The 20,855-nt window shown below is 41.2% G+C and overlaps 1 protein-coding gene across 2 annotated transcripts in view; it reads left to right on the top strand.

The window, feature by feature from the left end:
- NDRG1 (N-myc downstream regulated 1) overlaps positions 1 to 20,855 on the top strand; it is a 154,997-nt gene that overhangs the window by 99,702 nt on the left and 34,440 nt on the right. For both annotated transcript variants that reach the window (XM_030219403.1, XM_030219410.1), the window contains 4 exons: positions 8,854 to 8,959; positions 11,711 to 11,831; positions 13,589 to 13,651; positions 14,822 to 14,882. In XM_030219403.1, coding sequence (XP_030075263.1) covers positions 8,854 to 8,959; positions 11,711 to 11,831; positions 13,589 to 13,651; positions 14,822 to 14,882 — 351 coding nt within the window. The remainder of the gene's footprint in view (positions 1 to 8,853; positions 8,960 to 11,710; positions 11,832 to 13,588; positions 13,652 to 14,821; positions 14,883 to 20,855) is intronic.

Here is a 20,855-nt window from a genome sequence, read left to right as displayed (position 1 = left end):
TATAGCTTGGTAGAATCAGACCAGTTGGTAACATGGACCAGTGATGAAGATGGCAAATACAACTGCTTATTCTCCACTCACGGCTTTTACAGGGGGTGGGGGGGGGGGGGCTTCTGGCTGGTACTGGGTTAAGGCACCTTTTGCATTGCACACATAGTGTTGTCATGAGAGAACCCATGTCTTCAACAGGCTTCAAGTCCACAGGAGAAAATCACAGATCTGTGCCTGCTGCAGCCAGCATATAACTTAACCCCTGCAAGACAAGCCACAGAGCCCAAGCTGTCCAAACAAAGGTAGAAAAATATCAGTGATCCATGTTTTTGGGAAGTAACTGTGCAGAATCCGTCTTGCACAATACAGGAGAAAATGCATTTGTTTCTATTTCTGCAGTATTATACTGCAGTCAGTCCATCTTCTTGTGGTTTCCAGTTTGAAAATTTCTAATGTGGTCATTCTATTCTGTATTTGAAAATTCTAATCATTCTGGATATGTATGTTCCTTTGTAGGGCTCTGGTGTTTCCCAACAAGGTGTATTCTGAGGACTGATAAGTTTGCCATGCTGTCTTTTCAGAGTCTGGTTATTGCGAGGGTAGGTCTCTGGTAGTGAGTCCACAGTGCATGTGAAACACTACTGTTTGTAGAAAAGCCCTGTGACTGTGGCATTAGAATAGAAATCATTCATCTTTAGCTCGTACCTTTTTTTTTTTTTTTTTTTTTTTTAAGTAAAAACTAAATTTGAACTGCCACAGGATGCACCTGCAGCTGAGTTTAGCTGTCTTTTCGGTTGCATTTTAACAGGCTAGCTTTAATGGGCTTCTGTAACACTTAAATCAGCTGATGCTGACATCTTTAAGTAAAACTTGATTTTTTTTTTTAACACTGCACGTCTATCAGTTAAAGGCACCTCTCCTTTCTGTTGGGGTGGAAAGGAGCAGTAGAGAGGCTAAGTAACTTCATGAAGATCTGCCTGTCTTCCATTTTGAGTTCTGGCTGCAGTTCTAAACAGCTGCTTCTTGGCAAACATTAGCTGACATTTAACAGTGACATCAAAAGATGCTGTTGGTATGCTCGGGTCCTGAACAGCAGCTAAATCCCACTAATGCAAATGGCTGTGCTAAGTTACTAAGAGTTTGCCTGGAGTTGGGAGCCAAGATATAATGAACTAATCACAAATTCTATAATGGCAATTGTGTGTAAATTGCCTTTGTGTAACATAAGGAAAGGAATGAAAACAAGAATGTTATGCCTTTGAATTGCTCCATGGTGTGACCATTCCAAAGGTAATGGTATAGCTGAATTAGAGAAGGTACAGGGAAGAGTAGCAAAGGGGATGGGATGACTTCCCTATGAGGAAAGGTTAAAGCAGCTAGGGCTCTTCAGCTTGGAGAAGGGACAGCTGAGGAGATAGAGGTGTACAAAATCCTGAGTGGAATGGGTAGATGACTGCTTGTTTATCCAAAAAATACAGAGACTAGGGGGCACATGAAGTTACTAAGTAGTAAATTTTAAAACGAATGGAGAAATTTCTTCACTCGTGTACTCAGGAATTTGTGGTAAAAGCAGTTAGCTCAGTGGGATTTAAAAGTTTGTATAATTTCCAAGAAAAATCCATAAGACAAGATGGACATGGGGAAAATCCACTGCTTGCTTCTAAGATAAGCAGCATAAAATCTTTTACTCTTTTGGGGGTCTCTGACCACTGTTGGAAACGGGCTACTGGACTTAGAGGCAGATGCACTAAGCTTTAATGACCCTTTAACGACCCTCTAATGAAGAATTTTCGAACCGCGGCATGCATTAAAGGCCATTTTCCGACCACAGTGGCAGAAAACGGAATGCAGATGAGCAAATTGTGTAGAAACCCCATAGAAACGAGATGCATCAAAGTTTTCCGACTACCCTAATGCAGGAAAAGTGCCGGAAAGCTAACGACAGGTCTGTACCTGTCGTTAGGGCTATCCAACTGAAAACTGTAATGTAAAAAACAAAAGCGAGGGGGGGTGAAAACGCGCGTCAGGGGCGTCTTTTATTGACGCCCGAGGTCACTGCTGCTCCCCGCTCCCCCTGCATCACTATAAAACTGAAAAAAAAAGTTCGGGAGGGGGCAAAGGCGCTCGTCAGGTGTGTCCTTTAATGACGTCCTTGCCCCCCCCCCCCCCGCCCGTGGTCGCTGCTGCTGCTTCCCGCTTCCTCCGCCAGCATTAAATAAAAGAAAACAAAATCAAAGCTTCGGCCCCCCCCCCCTCCCTTCCGGTCTCTCAACTCTTTCTTTCCCCACACTGCCCCGCCCCCCCCCCCCCCCCCGCATTACCGGGCCCGTGCAGCGCGTCTCACCTCTGTATGAAGGCGCTGTACGGGCAAGAAGACCAGATTGCTGCAGTCTTCAGGACGTCTCTCTCCTTCGTCTTCTCTGACCTGGCCCCGCCCCTGTCTGAGTTGAGAGACAGGAAGGGAGGGGGGCTGAAGCTTTGATTTTTGTTTTCTTTTATTTAATGCTGGCGGAGGAAGCGGGGAGCAGCAGCAGTGACCACGGGCGGGGGGGGGGGGGGGCAAGGCCGTCCATACAGGACGCCCCTGATGAGCGCCTTTGCCCCCTCCTGTTCCACGTGTTTTTTTTTTTTTTTTTTTTTTTTTTTGACGTTTGTGGCATGCGCAGAGCAGCCAGCATAATGCTTGGCTGCTCTGCGCATGCTTTAGGGGCCGATTACCGACTGGGATTCCACCAGATTGATGCATTGTACTTTCAAATACCGCACCGAACATGTGAGACTTGTTTTTTTTTTTTTACTGCATTGTTCGTTTTTTAAAATTCGGTAACAGCTTTTAAGTTTTTGCTTTTTACGTTTGGTTGATGCATCTGACTCTTAGACTGTCAGTCTGGCCCATTATAGCAACACTTACTACGTTAAGCATGAGCATTTATGCCATGTCAGTAGCAGGCACATGTCAATTTCACACGCTTATGCCTAAATGCAGAAGGTGGACAAGTAAAGGATATTTGAAGTTAATGTGTAGGTACCAGGTCCCACCCTTCATAATGGTATGCAATAGAAATTGCACTTTTAAACTTACGGAGGAGCAAGATGGCGGATTGAAGGGAGCATTGTGAAGCTGCTTTGGTCCTACCTTTATTCTTTGAACATGGTAACATCGTTGTTTTTTTTTTTTTTTTTTTTTTTTTTCATGCCTAAAAGGAGAGGTAGGCAACGCGTTGGCCCTGCTACGCTTGTCACACCGTCGGTAGGACCCATGGATCGCTTTGATGTTTCAGGATTAATATCGGGATCTGTATCTTTGCTGCAGGAGGGAGTGTTGGGAGGTGAACCACTCCCCACAGCTTGAAGCAGAAACAACTCTTTAAAGTCCCGAGTTACGGATGCCGCCGCCCATGCTGGCAGATGAGCAGAGACTAGCGCAGGGAACTCTGCGTCCCAAAGAGGTGGTAGCGTTTCCTGGAGCGGGGTCAGTCTCTAGCTACATGCCGCCGAGCATTTCTACACAGGTGTGGAACAATATGGAGCTGGTGTTTTTTTGGCGAATCTACCTTGATAAAGGAGATACAACTCTCTGGTGAATATGTGACCGATTCTACTTCACTGAGTAAGTCGTTTTTGCCTATTAAGCCAGCAACTATTACTCTAGATACTATTTGCCTTTTTGGGTTTAGAAACATCTTTTTCTCAAAAACTTATTAGTATTCCAGCAAACTCAAATCTCATCAAAGAGTACCTATTTTGGAAAAAAACAATATTAATAATGGATAAAAGGATTGAGACTGATGCTAAGAATGTCCAATCTCCAACAAATGCAAGTAAATATGATTAAAGAACTTGTTGCTTCAGAATAAGATTGAAAACTTAGAAAACCAACAGAGGTCTAAAACATTGCGGTTAATAAAGTTTCCTTGACAATCTTCAATTGCTCCTCTTATAACCTTTTTAAAGTATTTGTCTGAAATACTGAAGATCAAGGAACAAGCTTATCCTCGGTCTCAAAAATGTATTACCTATTACCTTATATTATGAAGACTACGGAACAACCTGTTTCTGAAGGGACCAAAGTATCTTTTGAGAGTTTAAATCTTAGACATTTGAAGATAATTTGGGTTCAAAACCTGCAACATTAATAGTCACACTTGTATTACAACCTGATAGAGACTGGATATTGAAACAATGTTTCTGCCATAGTGAACTTTTTCTGAATTGTAAGAGTAGAATGTTTGTGGATGTATCTAAAGCAACCCAAAAGAGGCGCCAATTTTTCCTTAAACTTCACCCACAAGTTATACAATTGGGCGGTCTTTTTTTCTGTCTGAATTTTCCCTGCAAATGTGTATCGAAATTAAATTTGGTTAAATATGTTTTTTAGGATCCTGTACATTTTTTTAAGTTCTTTTCTGGATTCCAAGTCTGTTGTAATTCCACTTTCGCAGCCAAGAGTAGTAGTTACATCTACCCTGTAAATTAGTTTGGTCATAACCCTGAATCACTCCCTTTCTAGCCTCTAATTTCTTTGAATAGTGTGGAGTTTTCTCCATTTTCCTAGACATTGTGCCTTGCTCCTTCCTTAATTGTGGACTAAAGATGAGAAAGCTGTGTTAATGTTATCTTTGTGATTTTGAAATTTGTATTGATAATCTTTTCTGAAGAATTTATTCTTGGATTTTGAATTTGTAAATTGCTTAAAATAAAAACTTAGAATAGCATGTAATTGCAGTTTGAAGAAATACAAATTAATGCTGGTCAGTTAAAACCATTGTTGGTGCCAATTATGCCTAATTAATGGTGTCACATGTGTAACTGCTCAAATTCTATAACAAGGATGTAAATGTGCATGAGGGGGTAACCAGGGCTGTGGGGGTGAAATCAGGGCAATGCACCAACTGACTCCCAACTTCAAAATACAATTAAAAAAAAAAGGTAATATTTTAAATGTATCATTGTATACTTATGTATTCAGACCTTTGTCCTGGATCTGAAACTTGTGAAGAAAGTGTGTTTTAAGCCTGTAAAATGTATTGGATATTTTCCTTTCTTAATTATCTCAAGTGTATTTCTCCTATTTGGCCAGCAGGTGGTTCATGTTTAAAACCCTTTAGTGTCCAATGTTCCCGTAATAAGCCATATGGGGACATTGGACACTAAAGGGTTAAAGCTGTTAGAAGACTGACCTATCTTTCTTAGGGAACTTTTACTAAAGCTTAGCTCGAGTTGTCTTCAGCAAGGCCCATTTTATTCCTATGGGCCCTGCTGAAGATAGTTAAGCTTTAGTAAAAGACCCCCTTAGTTAGCACAGAGATAAAGGAAATGCCTGTAGTGATGTAGCCGGTTTTTATTTGGAACTTGACTGTTCTGGGACCTGATTGGCCAGGAGTTTGAAATTACCCAGCAGATGCTGGACTGTTGCATTACTCTTAGCCCAGGAGAAAAGAGACATATATCTCTTTGCTGAGGCTCAGTAAATTATGTCCTGACCTCCCCAGGTACTTTCTAGGAAGTAAATGTTTAGTTAGTGTTATCCATTTTTCAGCTACCTGTTGTTGTTGTTTGCTATTTGCTCTATTTTGTTCCATTGTTCAATTTGAAGACCATAAACAATATTTATTGTCTCTGGATTGATAAAGAATCCTGGTGGGTTGTGTGTTGGTCTGAATGCTTACTGGGAGTGTGGCTTCAGTGACTTAGAAATCATAGGGATCATTTTGAGAACAGGAGACTTGCTCAGAGGCAGTTGTGATCGAGTCTGTGGTAGGAGGGTGCTAGTGAGACCACAAGTGGCAGGTACAGGCTGACCTGAGCTGTACTGGGGATAGACCCCTAAGTGGCCGCAGGGTCACCTCAGGTGAGTGGCTAATGTTTTTGTGACAAAGCTATATTTACAGTACTTCAGGGCAGAACTAAATTTAAAGCCTAATATCAGGAGGAGCTGGAGTTTGGAGTTACAGTAGAAAAATAGGCATTGGAGTTGAAGATTTGGTGTACCGACTCCACAGCCCTGGGTGTACTGCAGGTGTGTACATGACTTGTACCAATACCAGGTTATGTACAGTGGTGGAAATAAGTATTTGATCCCTTGCTGATTTTGTAAGTTTGCCCACTGACAAAGACATGAGCAGCCCATAATTGAAGGGTAGGTTATTGGTAACAGTGAGAGATAGCACATCACAAATTAAATCCGGAAAATCACATTGTGGAAAGTATATGAATTTATTTGCATTCTGCAGAGGGAAATAAGTATTTAATCCCTCTGGCAAACAAGACCTAATACTTGGTGGCAAAACCCTTGTTGGCAAGCACAGCGGTCAGACGTCTTCTGTAGTTGATGATGAGGTTTGCACACATGTCAGGAGGAATTTTGGTCCACTCCTCTTTGCAGATCATCTCTAAATCATTAAGAGTTCTGGGCTGTCGCTTGGCAACTCGCAGCTTCAGCTCCCTCCATAAGTTTTCAATGGGATTAAGGTCTGGTGACTGGCTAGGCCACTCCATGACCCTAATGTGCTTCTTCCTGAGCCACTCCTTTGTTGCCTTGGCTGTATGTTTTGGGTCATTGTCGTGCTGGAAGACCCAGCCACGACCCATTTTTAAGGCCCTGGCGGAGGGAAGGAGGTTGTCACTCAGAATTGTACGGTACATGGCCCCATCCATTCTCCCATTGATGCGGTGAAGTAGTCCTGTGCCCTTAGCAGAGAAACACCCCCAAAACATAACATTTCCACCTCCATGCTTGACAGTGGGGACGGTGTTCTTTGGGTCATAGGCAGCATTTCTCTTCCTCCAAACACGGCGAGTTGAGTTCATGCCAAAGAGCTCAATTTTTGTCTCATCTGACCACAGCACCTTCTCCCAATCACTCTCGGCATCATCCAGGTGTTCACTGGCAAACTTCAGACGGGCCGTCACATGTGCCTTCCGGAGCAGGGGGACCTTGCGGGCACTGCAGGATTGCAATCCGTTATGTCGTAATGTGTTACCAATGGTTTTCGTGGTGACAGTGGTCCCAGCTGCCTTGAGATCATTGACAAGTTCCCCCCTTGTAGTTGTAGGCTGATTTCTAACCTTCCTCATGATCAAGGATACCCCACGAGGTGAGATTTTGCGTGGAGCCCCAGATCTTTGTCGATTGACAGTCATTTTGTACTTCTTCCATTTTCTTACTATGGCACCAACAGTTGTCTCCTTCTCGCCCAGCGTCTTACTGATGGTTTTGTAGCCCATTCCAGCCTTGTGCAGGTGTATGATCTTGTCCCTGACATCCTTAGACAGCTCCTTGCTCTTGGCCATTTTGTAGAGGTTAGAGTCTGACTGATTCACTGAGTCTGTGGACAGGTGTCTTTCATACAGGTGACCATTGCCGACAGCTGTCTGTCATGCAGGTAACGAGTTGATTTGGAGCATCTACCTGGTCTGTAGGGGCCAGATCTCTTACTGGTTGGTGGGGGATCAAATACTTATTTCCCTCTGCAGAATGCAAATAAATTCATATACTTTCCACAATGTGATTTTCCGGATTTAATTTGTGATGTGCTATCTCTCACTGTTACCAATAACCTACCCTTCAATTATGGGCTGCTCATGTCTTTGTCAGTGGGCAAACTTACAAAATCAGCAAGGGATCAAATACTTATTTCCACCACTGTAGGTATCTGTGATGGAATCTGGATGCTATTATAGATTCACACTAGATGGCATTGAGGGTACCCTTTTGGGGGGGGGGGGGGGGCTATTCTGTAACACTACCAACACTGTGCCTATATTTAAGTATCTAATTTTTGCAAGATGCTAGTGTAATAGGTGTGTTATTTTACCTTACCTATCTAGCAATGAGCATTTGAGGGCAGCCCTAGAGTGGCACAAGTACTGGCTCTGAATGCCAGAAATGTGCATGCGAGTCCTGTCCATGTACATATTTACAGAGTAGCAGTTAAGTAGATTTTGACATTTACATACTTTTGCCAGTATTCTAATGATTTACCTGCACATTCAGCACAAATGTTAAGAGGGTAATTCTATAAAACAGGTACCAAGTTTCTAGTCTGAAGACCTGTCCTGGGAATGTACCTTTTAATGGGAGACTATCCTGGACCTTTAATGGGTGAGACCGCAACCTCCTATCCTGGGCCGTTTCTGCACAGAAGCAGGCCTAAATTGAAGAGGAATAATTGTGGCTAAAGATTTGTTTTTAAATTTTTTTTTGCCTTGAGGATTGGTCATCTGGCTTTAACGTGAGGAGAGTAGGTGGCTGATATTTAAGCTGACCCTTCAGAAGAGCAGGCCTTGTTAACTGCTCCTCAGAGTTGGTATTCTCACCCTCTTGCACCCCCATTTGTTACCTTTTACTTAGTAGAGGATATAGATCTTTAGTACAGAACTAAAATGCATTCTTTGTGGTTGCAGATGGCAGTACATCTGAGTTTATTGCTGTGGTGGAATATTAACTTTTTCCAGGCAGTTAAGAACGACCTTTGTCCATGAGCTTGTGCACGGAGGTCATACATGCTCCCTAAGCTCTAGTTGATCATGGTGGGCTTGGGTGGCTTTTATTTGGTTTGAATGAAAGCTCCTTAGCTCCTTAGTGCAGGTAGATTTTTGTTGGATGGTGTAATCATTTCCTGTAAATAAAGCTGCTGCCTTTTATTCCCATATTCCCATATCCTTAATGTTCATTATTTTGTTGATGTACAATTTCTTATGTTAATTTTGTTGTTGGTGGCTTTTTTTTTTTTTTTTTTTTAAGTAGTCTCTTTATTTTTTGTTGGCAGTGAGAAGGGGGTAAGTCAAGTTCCCCACATTAGACCAAGCAGGGTCAATGGAGTTTGTTTTTCAGAGGATTTTCATTTTTTTTCCCCACAGGAACAAGACATTGAGACCATGCATGGCACGGTCCATGTTACAATGTGTGGCACACCCAAGGGAAGCCGTCCAGTCATTCTGACCTACCATGACATTGGCTTGAACCGTAAGTTTGACACACAAGCATCTGCTCATGTATGGTCCTCTATCTAGTCATTGCCAGTAGAATTCCAGATGATTGAGTGAGCTGGAGGTATTAGAACTCATGACCTTGGCAAGTCACTTATCTCATTGTTTTGGGTGCCCACTAACTTTGTTCAGGGGCTTGATTACCTGAATTTAAACAATGCAGTAAGCCTCCTTGACATTTCCAAAACTGGGCTGAAAATCCAGAAAGTTTTGAAATTTAAGCACTATTAATTTAATCCATTAGTGCCCGATGTTCCCATATGGGAACAAATCAATTTGTTCCCATATGGCTTATTATGGGAACATTGGGCACTAATGGGTTAAGTGAGATTGGGACATTTTGTATGGACACTTGGCCCAAGCAACTTTTTAACTGGATGACAAGTAGAATAGCATCAGTTGATCTAACCCTGTTGAAGGTCAGAACTGGGAAAGGGGGAGGGTGTCTGACCCCTCTGGTTCCAATGGAAACACAAGCAAGAAAGGAATCTGAACTCTCCAGTGTTGCATGGAGGGATGTGAGACTAGATCCTGAGATACACAAAACTTTGTTTATATACAGTAGTGTGGCTGTGTACATAGTGATATGCTGATGTGACCAGAGAAAGCAAGTTGGCAGGGAGGACAGGCTTAGACTATGAATAGTGCTAATTAACCCCACCCCCCTTGCAACATCCAGTAGGATATAGCAAGGGAATTTTAACTTCCTCTCTCTTCCCTACTCAATCTCTGCACAATACTAACTGTATCTAATATCTTGTAATGACATTAACGACATTATGTAAGCCACTTTGAGCCTGCAAATAGGTGGGAAAAATGTGGGATACAAATGCAATAAATAAATAAAATCTCATTGCTGTCTGTCTTGGATAATTACATGCTATCAGTTCTTAAACTGGCACACTAGCAGTGTAACACCCTCCAAATTTAAGGAAGGTGGATACTGTGGTTTAGGATGGCCACTGTACCCCAAAGAGAGATCTAAGTTTCTCCACAGGGAGTTCTTTTGCTTGTGGAGCAACAACTCATTTACATCCAAACAATTTTGATTAAATGTTTTATAAATAATGTCCCATTCAACGAACAGAAACTAATGTACAGCAATGTTGGGATAGAAGCACCACAAAAGTAACCAACACCACCTCCCCACCCCTTCATCTAAACAAACTTAACCATGTACCCAAAGGGTCTGGATTCTTATAACCCTTCGGGCAAATAAGGTACCCCTCCCCTTGTCCCCACCCCCCAGAACAGCAAACCAAAAAGCTCAAGACATGGGACAAAAGAGAAAAACAAACAGACAGGGGCATCAATCACAAAGTAATCAAAATAACTCTGCCCCCAAGGAGGTAAAAATTTCAAATAGGGGTCCCATGTCTTCATAAAGTTGGTCTTGCATTTATGGGATTCCCCTGTACCTCCCAGTTCAGCAGTTGATTGTGCCAGTGTCAAAAGGTAGGTGGCTGTGAAGAGATCAAGGACTGTAAGATATATTTACTCACCAATAATCACATTTTATGAAAAAAAAGTACATGTTTACCACTAAAAGATCCAGGTATATACAATAGCAATTGAGTAGGTGTACACTCAATTCTACTAGTCAAAAGAGGTTACAGATTACATGGTTTCTCTAACACTGGGTTGCCAGACCCTCCCAAAAACGATAAAACATTATCCACTACCTGGTATTTAGAACACATAGGCGATGGTATTCTATGGGCTTGAAACAGTTGAACCTCAGTGCAATACACCCTATAAAGCATCTGAAAATAACATTTCTGATATTCATCATTCGTAGTCAGCCCAGGAATGTCCTTTATTATAGAAAATCCCATTCACCCAAATCCATCCCCATGTCACTTTCCCATTTCGTTTGTCATGTGTATCAAATCTTTGGGCCATTCTAGTTTATATAGGGCTGTGTATCCCTGAGATGTGGTTTCTGAGATGTTAGAAAAGCTTCCAAGAGTAGTACCAATATGAAGGCAAAGGGATTGTCTATTTAACGATTGTATATAGTGCTTTAACTGGCAGTCAGCAAGTGTCTCCCCCCCCCCCCCCCATTAGATTCCCTCTTGGCCTCTTAAAGTAGCTAAGACGGCCATCATCAGAACATATTCTAAGAACTGATAGCTTAACGAATCCCAGGAGAGAGCAGCTACTCATTCAAAGTAGTGGGTGACTGAACCCCAGGGGTTTGGTTTCAGCTGAAACTTAATCTGTGACCGAAATGCACCACTTGTTTCAGTTGAAACCAAAAGTGTTGTGTGCCTTCCCCAGGCCTATCTAAGAAGCCCTGGTGACAGTCAAAATGGCTGCTGCAATTCCCACCTGTGGAGGGCCTATTGGTGGCTTGGGGGGGTGGGGGTGGGGAGGGAGAGTTGGTTTCAGCCTCGAATGTATCTGAATTTTCAGCTGAAACCGAAGCATGACCAAACCCAAATCTTGGGCTGGTTTTGGTGCTGAAATGGAAATTTAGTCAGTATCTTTAAGTGCTAGATCCCCCTAGATCCCATCTCGCCAACTTCAAAGCTACTGCTCTTTGGGGTTGGGGGGGGGGGGGGGAACTGCATGGAAGCACCAAGCTTAATCCCACATAACCTGTCTATATCAGATGTCCTAAACTAGGGAAGGAGAGTCTCCAGTTCCCTACATCTGTTGGCACAAGTGGTTGATCACATTAGAGTATACCTTAGGATTATCCTTGATGCTCATTCTTTCTGCACAGACAAAACTTGCTTCGACTCCTTTTTCAACTTTGAAGATATGCAAGAAATTACACAGCACTTTGCAGTTTGTCAAGTTGACGCACCAGGACAGCAAAAGGGAGCAGCAGCATTTCCAGCAGGGTAAGTTGTATGTGTGTGGTTTTTTTTGTTCATTTGATGTTTGTGGGCAGAGGGGGGGTTGATTTACACGTGCCCCTTTTCAAGCAGCAGGCTGGTGAGTAGAGCTGCAGGCCAAGTGCCTGGGAAGCCAGTGCTCAGATTCCCCACCAATGCTTCATGTGACTTTGTGCAAGTTAAAATGGCTCTCCCATGTCCTCAATCTGAGGCATTTATTAATACATATTAACATGCACTCATGCAACTTGTTTAGTCAATAGACCTAAACAATAACTGAGCTTGTAGTAAATCATATGCATGCATGTTAACATACTAGTAAATGTAGTCTCAGATTATAAGCACGGTTGGGTAGGGACATATTGTCCCTATAAATAACTCCTCTTTAGTACATCATGGCAGATAATTAAAACAAAAATCCATATGAAGTTTGCTTGTACAATTTGCAGATAGTAAAGCCTGGAAAGAGTTAAGGGTCTAGGTTCCAATAGACACAGGGAGTTTGACTTTGGTAGAGGGCACCCATTCAAGGAAGGAACACAACTGTAGTAGGTTGAGCCTAGTTATAAAGGCCAAGTGTCCAACTTTTAAAGGGTAGTAGATTGACAATGCTATGTTTTCTGGACCCTAAAGGGTTATGATATAAGCGCCAGTAATCTGAAACTCATTGCCTATGGAAATGCAGAAAATACAAAATTACTTGCTGTTTCAGAAAGTTGTGAAAGTATTTTTTTAAGAAGTATCTAGGGTTGTGACTTGTTTCAGGTTTTTAATTTATTCCCAAAGATGTCTGGCCTTTCGTTATCTGCTCTGAACTTCATGGTATGTAGCAGAATATAAGAATATTTGTATTTTTATAATCTAGCAAATCTCGATCCACAAACTTTTCAAAGCTGAGTAAGGTCCATTAGAGAGCGTCAAGATTATTGTAACTGCTGGTCCACTCCAAATGTTGGGCAAATGGATTTTCAATTCAGATTTCGTAACATCGTAATTCCATTTGATTTCATAACACTCCAGTTTACAGTGCACACAAGACCTGTTCAGAGGTATATGTGTAACTCTGTGCACATATATGCACAGAAAGAATTGGCAGAGTTTGAGAGAGATGCATAAGTGCTGGTCCTATCCCAGTTCACTCAGTCTCTGCCCCTAGGAATACCTTCATGCAGGTGGATCTTAGCACCTTTATCTGTACAGTTGGGCAGCTTAGAGGGCAGCCAAAATAGAATCTGCATCTGAAATTTTGCTGCTCTGCTTCAGCTGAAGCTAACGCAGTTGCTCCTGATTTCTCCCCTTCCCCAGGGCCACCTTAGAAGCCCTGGTAATATCCATTTTGAGATTGGAGCTGGCCATGCTGGTTACAATTTCAAAATGACTACTGCTACCTCCTGCGGCAGTCTCACAAGGCTGCTGCAGGAAGTCACCATAGCCATCTTGACTACGGAGCTGTTGTGGGCAGGAACAACTAGGGCTCACTCCTGCACCAAAGAGGCCACTAGGCATGCATTGTCATTTTCGACCAAAACCGAAGCATGGCAGAATCTGTTTTGGCACCAAAAACCTAAATTCGGTCATCCTCTAGGGCTGTTACATTAGTGTGAAATACTGTCTTGCACTTAAGTTGCCTAAACTGTTATGGGACAAAAGTTACAGTAAAAGCATTGGCTAGTTCAGGTCACAACATTCAAATCAGATTTATTGAGCTCGGATTTAGAGCTGGAAAGTTAAGTTAAATGTATTTATTTTTATTGATTCTTCAGATATGTGTATCCCTCCATGGATCAGCTAGCAGAAATGCTTCCAGAAGTCCTTAAAGAGTTTGGGTGAGTAGGATGTTATGTCTTTTTGTTCACTTTTTAAAGCTGTGTTGGGTTAGAATTAGGGCTGTCCATTTAACGTGATTAATTGCATTAAAAGTTTGGGCGTGCTAATAATTTTAACTCGATTAATTGCATCATGCTGCTCTCTCCTATAAGCAGGAGGAAAAATGGCAGAAAGTTGAATGTGGAAGATGTTATAGGGGAAGAAGGGAGGAGAAGAGAAAAATAGTGAGGAGAGAGGAGGCCCTGAAAATAGCGTTCAGACAGGGAATAAGATGATTAGAAAAATAAAATCACCGGACAGCAAAGGTAAGAATGATTTTATTTTCAGTTTAGTAACTGAAGTACAATATGTCAGTTTTGAGAATCAACATCTGAAGTATAGTCTGCTTCAGTGAGAGTGCTGTTTGCTGGATTGGGTGGGCTAGACAAAGAGGGAGGACGGGAACCAAAGTGGAATAGTCTGTCAACTAGGAAGTCTGGTTCAAATCTCACTGCTGCTCCTTGTGATCTTGAAGTCACTTTACCCACTACTGCCTCAGGTACAAACATGGGATTGTAAGCCCTCTGGAGACTGGAAAATGCATAGAGGCTCATTTTCAAAGAACATGTACTTGCAAAGGTACATAGGTTACATACCTTGTAAATCTGACTTGAAAATGAGCATCATAGTGTACCTGGAAAGTAACACACCATTAGTTTCCAACGGAAAAAGGAGTGATCTGAAAACAATTTGATGGATCCTTGCATAACTATGGGTGAATTCTCATACATAAGAGTCTAGTTGAGCTGACAATCCAGAAAGGTTCAGAGCAAAATTGGCAGGCAATTAAAAAAAAACATAAAATGGGAAAATATATCAACACACCACTGAAGTGTAGGGCCAGCAGTGAGCACAAAAATTGCACTAAATAAGGTTGGTAAGATTTTTGTTGGACCTGGTTTCAGCATGGGGGTGCTTTTGGAGCTCAGGTTCCCTCTTGACACATCCTCAAACTTCAGAGCCGAGCTGGCTCTTAAATGAATTCTTTAAATGGAATGGCAGACTAGTGAAGGAGTAATGATCTGTTGGGAGAGTCAGCATTTGTAGTGGGCTGTCTGTTTCATTGCTTACTAATGAGCTGTTCATTTATGCTTTTGAATCTTATTGTACATTGTGACGGTCACCTGTAGCCTGAAGAGTATTATTGGAATGGGAATTGGAGCTGGAGCCTACATCTTAACAAGATTTGCTGTAAGTTTATTTCTTAAAACACTTAAGTGGTAAGCGCCAGTGGAGATTGTGTGAGTGTTCGACAGAGCACTCTTACAACTCTCCAAATCAACCTTTTTTTGTCTTTTTAAATTTTGGTTATCTTGTTTTTAGTATTGTATGTGCCTCACATGAAACATAAAGGTAGACTAGAATTAATTTGGTTATCTATTTTTTAATAAGCCTCATTTTACTATAGGTCCTTGTGCAGGAGCGAGTGGTGTATAGTGGCAGATGTCCTTAAGAACATGCCCTCACTGAGGTTGCAATTCAGCCACCTTATGACAGGTGGCGCTAACCTGTCATGGCAGGGGTCAGGCCTGTAGGTGGTTAAATGCCCTGGAGAAAAGTGGATCAAAGGGCTAGAGGGAAAGAGGGTCTCCAGTAGGAGCTCAAGCAAGGATCCTTGGCTGCAGTACCTATCTCAGACCCTGGCATTCCTGTGTGATGAGTCTTCCTGTGCCTCCAGGGATTCCAGGGTTGTGAGGTAACTGAAGACTGCCAAGGTAGGCTAATTATCCCTTGGCTATTGCACCAGTGGTTTATGATAAAGGAAGTTAATGCATATTGAAGAGTGTAACCAAGCCAGGGCAGGCTACTGGAATTGGGACTGTGTATGAGAGACTTTATTGGAAGTACCAATCCTATGAGGAAATGGGCCTGACTATTCTCCTTGTATGTACATAAAAGCATTTTGACTTTCTACCATCACCTGTGCCATGCTGCCGCAGTGGAAAGTCCACATCCCACCTCTTTGTGGAATATGTATAGGGTTGTGGCCAGTACAAGGTTTTTTGTCTATATACGTGCAGTGCAAGCAATAATCTACACCTTTACCTAAAATCAGCAATGTTTTCTACTTATATTTTCTTGTTTAAATTTCGATGATGCTACTTTTATGTAATACTAACGGGTATCTCCTAATCTACTATCTACTAACAATGACACATTGTAAGCCACATTGAGCCTGCAAAGAGGTGGGAAAATGTGGGATACAAATGCAATAAATAAAATAATCTAAGGCAGCATCTATAGAAAGACTAATATTGCTCAGCTGCTGTGTGCAAGCACTGATCTTTCACTATTTCCACAAGTACTGTTGCATATGCAAGTTGTACTCAAAACTTTTGCATGCATGATCAACTCCCTAATTTTTTGCTGTTATGTAATGTTTACATTCAAAGGTTATTTAAATGACTATCATGCTAAGCACAAATTTCCCCTCACACCTCTAAAACCCCAAACCTCATTTATGTACCTTGGAGGTGCAAAATCTGATGGGGGAAATAATAAAACCAATAAACAAGTTGTAACGCTTGTGAAACACATTACAATAAGACAAAAGGACTGTGTTATTATGATTTGAATTTGGTTTTTATTTCCTACTAACATGCTTTTCTAATGCCCCTGACAGAGCCTTTTTTTGGGCCACATACATCCATGTTGGGCTACTTGGTGGTAGAGCTGTGGTGAATAAATAGCTTTGTGGACTTTTCTTTGATCTGCTTTTTTATTTATTTTTTAATGTGCACCATAGTAGAGATTGCAGATAGTTTTGCCTTTGTTTCAAGGGTAATGTACAGGTGGGATTGGCATTTAAGCATGTCATTTATTTATTTATTTTTGTGTTATAAGCATTCTGCCACTTCTAATGGCACAGACAGTTTTTCTGCCTCCCCAGAAAGTTCCTGCACAGTTACACTGGCTAAGGCAAATGTATAAATGCCCATGTGCACATTTTTTTAATAAAAGGCAACCTGTGCACCTGTGTGGAGGAGTGGCTTAATGGTTAGCACTGAGTTGAGAACAAGAGAAACCTGGTTCAAATCCCACTGCAGGTCCTTGCAATTTTGGGCAAGTCACTTAATCCTCCAGTGCCTTGGGTACAAACAGATTCATCCTCCAGGGATAAATCTGTACCTGAATGTATACCACGTTGACAGCTTTTGGGCTTGCAGAATGGGTATAAAAATTAAAATAAGTAAATAAAAATAAAATACTTTCACTGGGAGCCCTGACAGCCTCCTGCTAACTCTGAATATCTGTGTCTTTTTCTTGTATTCTGCCTAGTTGTAGGCAGATTTCAAAATTTTTAAATAAGTCTGAGATGTCAGCTGGAGACCTACATTCATTAGCAGCTTTGGCCAGTGTATTGTGTAGATCAATAGTTCTCAAATCTGTCCTGAGGCACCACCAGCTGGTAGGGTTTTCATGATATCCCTAATCATTATGCATAAGAGATGTTCATATGTAATGGGTGACAGGTATGCAGATCTTTCATACGTATTGATTACTCAACCTACTAATATGGGTAACTAAATTTCAGTACAGTTACTAATATATAACAATAAATCACAAGTAACCATGTACTCAACTTTGTGTCCTTATTCAAATTCAATAGCTTAATCTGAATATCTTTATAAAACCTAATATCGCATCAATCATTCATCTTACTTTTCGTTCCACCCTAACTCAAAACCATACACCACACTGCAGTTAGCTACAATAAATTCTTACTAATCATAAAACTAAATTGTTTAGGTCTTTAAATTTTTCTTTATTCCAGTTAACTTGAACATGATGTCCTAATCAATCGCTCTGTATCATATAGCAAATTCCAATAATTTCTAGTTCATTCTTGGGTCCAAAGTTCAGAGTAAAACATATCCTTCTGATCTTATTCTCTTGCTGAGTGGACTTTCCTCTTCATACTTCAATATTCACTCTTCATTTCAAGATTGTGAAAACTTCAGCTTTTCAAATTCAATAAATATGTAATGCCTACTGCTCTTTACTCTTAGATCTTCCTTTCTCACTGCATGTAGATATCTCCTTCCATTAACCCGACACAAGTCTGTTTCGCTCTTGGCATCATCAGGGGTTCAACTATAAAAAATAGTAGCATGTGGGGGAGAGTTTTTAGGGTAGGATGAATGATGTGATATTAAGTTTTATATATATATATATATAACTAGTAAAAAAAGGCCCGTTTCTGGAGCCAATGAAACGGGCGCTAGTAAGGCTTTCCTCTGGGCCCCCCCACCGAACACACCCTCGTTGTTAGTGACGGCATTGCGCCACCGTGGCCGCCGTCGATGTGTGACTGTGGCCCCCCCACCCAACGCACCTTCGTCGTCAGTGGGTGGCCCATTGCGCAGCCCTGGCCGCCGTTGATGTGAGTGAATTGCTCCGCCCTCAACGTCATAACGTTTGACACGAGGGCGGGGCCCCGAGACTGTGATTTTCTTGGCTTCAGAGCTTCGAACTTACGAACCTTGGCTTCAGTGACATTAGACAATAGAACGTTGAGGGTGAGTTTTATATATATAGATAGAGAGATTCAGATTGTTATTGAATTTGAATAAAGATTCAAAATTGAGTATATGCATATTGATTAGGGATATAATGTATAGTGATTTGACCATGATCTGGTCCTATTTGTGGAGACATCCCGAGTTTTTAGTTGACATAGCAATTGGTAATATTAAAGGCTATTGGTATTAAACTAATATTCTATTAGTTTATGGGTTTATAATTGACATTTGCAACAGGCGTGGACGTTCATGGAAGCCCAGACCAGATGTGTTCCATGTAAAAACAAAGGTGGAAAGAAGAGCATGGCTAAAAGGTGAAGTGAAAAGAGGCTATTAGAGCCAAAAGAGCATCCTTCAAAGAATGGAAAAAGGATTTGAATGACAAAAAGAAGCAACATAAGCAGTGTCAAGTTACATGCAAAGCATTGATTGAAGAAGGCAAAAAGAATGAGGAACAACTTGCTGTGCAGACATTCATAGTAACACCTTCTGATGTACCTACATGACACTTTATTCAGGTACATCAGAAGCAGAAAACTTGAGGGAATACATGGGACTGTTAGATCATAAAGGAGCAAAAGGGGCACTCAGGGAGGACAAGGCCATAGCAGAGAGACTGAATGAATGAATTCTTTGCTTTGGTCTTTACGGAAGAAGATGTAAGAGACCTACCTGTACCAGAGATGGTTTTCAAGGGTGATAATGTGGAGGAACTGACGTCTCTGTGAATCTGGAAGACGGTCAGATTGACAAGCTAAAGAGTGATTAAATCACCTGGACAGGATGGCATAACCCAAGGGTACTGACATGAAATTGCTCATATGTTTGATCTGTGACCTGTTAAAATCATTCATAATACTTGAACATTGGAGGGTGACCAATGTAATGCTGGTTTTTAAAAAGGTGTGATCTAGGAAATAGTCCAGTAAGCTTGACTACGATGCTGGGGAAAATAGTTTTGTAAAGATTAAAATTATGGAACACCTAGACAAACATGGTTTAATGGGACAGTTGGCATGGGTTCAGCCAATTATTTCTTTGAAGGCATAAATAAATGTTTGAATAAAGGAGCCAGTTGATGTAGTGTATCTAGATTTTCGGAACACTTTAATTTTCTCAGGAGCCTGAGCAACTTTGTCTAGTCATGGGATAGGAGGCATTCCTTCTGTGGATTAAGAATTGGTTACTGGACAGAAAACAGAGGGTTGGGTTAAATAGCTATTTTTCTCAATGGATGAGGGTGACTAGTAGAGTGCCACAGGGATCTGTACTGGGACAGGTGCTATTTAGCATATATAAATGATCTGCAAAATGGAACGACCAAGGTGATTAAATTTGCAGACGAATCACAACCATTCAAAGTTGTCAAAACACTTGCAGATTGTAAAAAAAAAAAAAAATTGCAGGAAGACCTTAGGAAACTGGAAGAGTGGACATCCAAATGGCAGACAAAATTTAATGTGGACAAAATGCAAAGTGATGCACATTGGGAAGAATAATCCTGAATCGGTTACCTAATGCTAGGGTCCACCTTAGGAATCGGTATTCAAGAAAATGATCTAGGTGTCATACACTGAAATCTTCTGCCCAATGTGCAGTGGCAGCCAAAAAAAACAATGCTAGGAAGAATTAGGAAAGGGATACAAAAGACCAAGAATATTATAATGCCTCTATTGCTCCTTGGTGTGATCTCAACTTGAGTATTGTGTTCAATTCTGGTTGCTGTATCTCAAAGAGCAGAATTAGAAAAAGGTTCAAAGAAGAGCGACCAAAATGATAGAGAATGGAACGCCTCCCATATGAGGAAAGGTTAAAGAAGTTGGTGCTCTTCAGCTTGGAAAAGAGACAGCTGAGTGGGAATATGATTTGAGGTCTAAGTAGTGTACAGCAATAGAAATGAATCAATTTTTCACTCTTTAAAGCTTCAAAGACCAGGGGACACTCAAAGAAATGAAATTACATGGAAATCGGGGGGAAATATTTTTCACTCAAAGATTAGTTAAAGCTCACTCGTGTCAGAGGATGTGGTAACAGTGGTAGCATATATGAGTTAAAAAAAAAAAAAAAAAAAAAGTTTGGACAAGTTTTTGGAGTAAAAGTCCATAGTCTGTTATTGAGATGGACATGGAGGAAACCACTGCTTGTCCTGGGATTGGTAGCATGGAATGTTGCTACTATAATTGGGTGTCTGCCAGGTACTTGTAACCTGAATTGACTATTGTTGGAAGATGGATCATTGGTCTGACCCAGTGTGGCTATTTTATTATTTGTTTAGGCACATGATTTGATTCATTTTGTACATTTTTATATTGTTAGCTGAGGGTTTTCCACTTGTTAAACCAAGGTATTCACCACCACCATTTCTTCACTTGAGGTAATCATAATATTCAAATAGACACCTTTTTGAAGTTTCCACATAGGTGTCATGTTATAAGATTATCCCTGATGTACAAGGTAGAGACCAGCTTATTTCACCAGGCTCTTGACTTGTAGATGTTGCCAGTTTTTAGCTTGTATTGCATCTGTTTTGCCTTTTGAGACATGATTTTATCTAGTTTGTTTTTTTTTGCTTATACACCTTTAATCTGCCTGTTGGCATGGACAAGTTTCCTGATGCACAGAACTGCTTCCTTTGTTAATT

The sequence above is a fragment of the Microcaecilia unicolor genome, chromosome 1 (genome assembly GCF_901765095.1).
Source record: "Microcaecilia unicolor chromosome 1, aMicUni1.1, whole genome shotgun sequence".
Lineage (NCBI taxonomy): Eukaryota > Metazoa > Chordata > Amphibia > Gymnophiona > Siphonopidae > Microcaecilia > Microcaecilia unicolor.
This window is presented reverse-complemented; position numbering and strand designations above follow the sequence as displayed.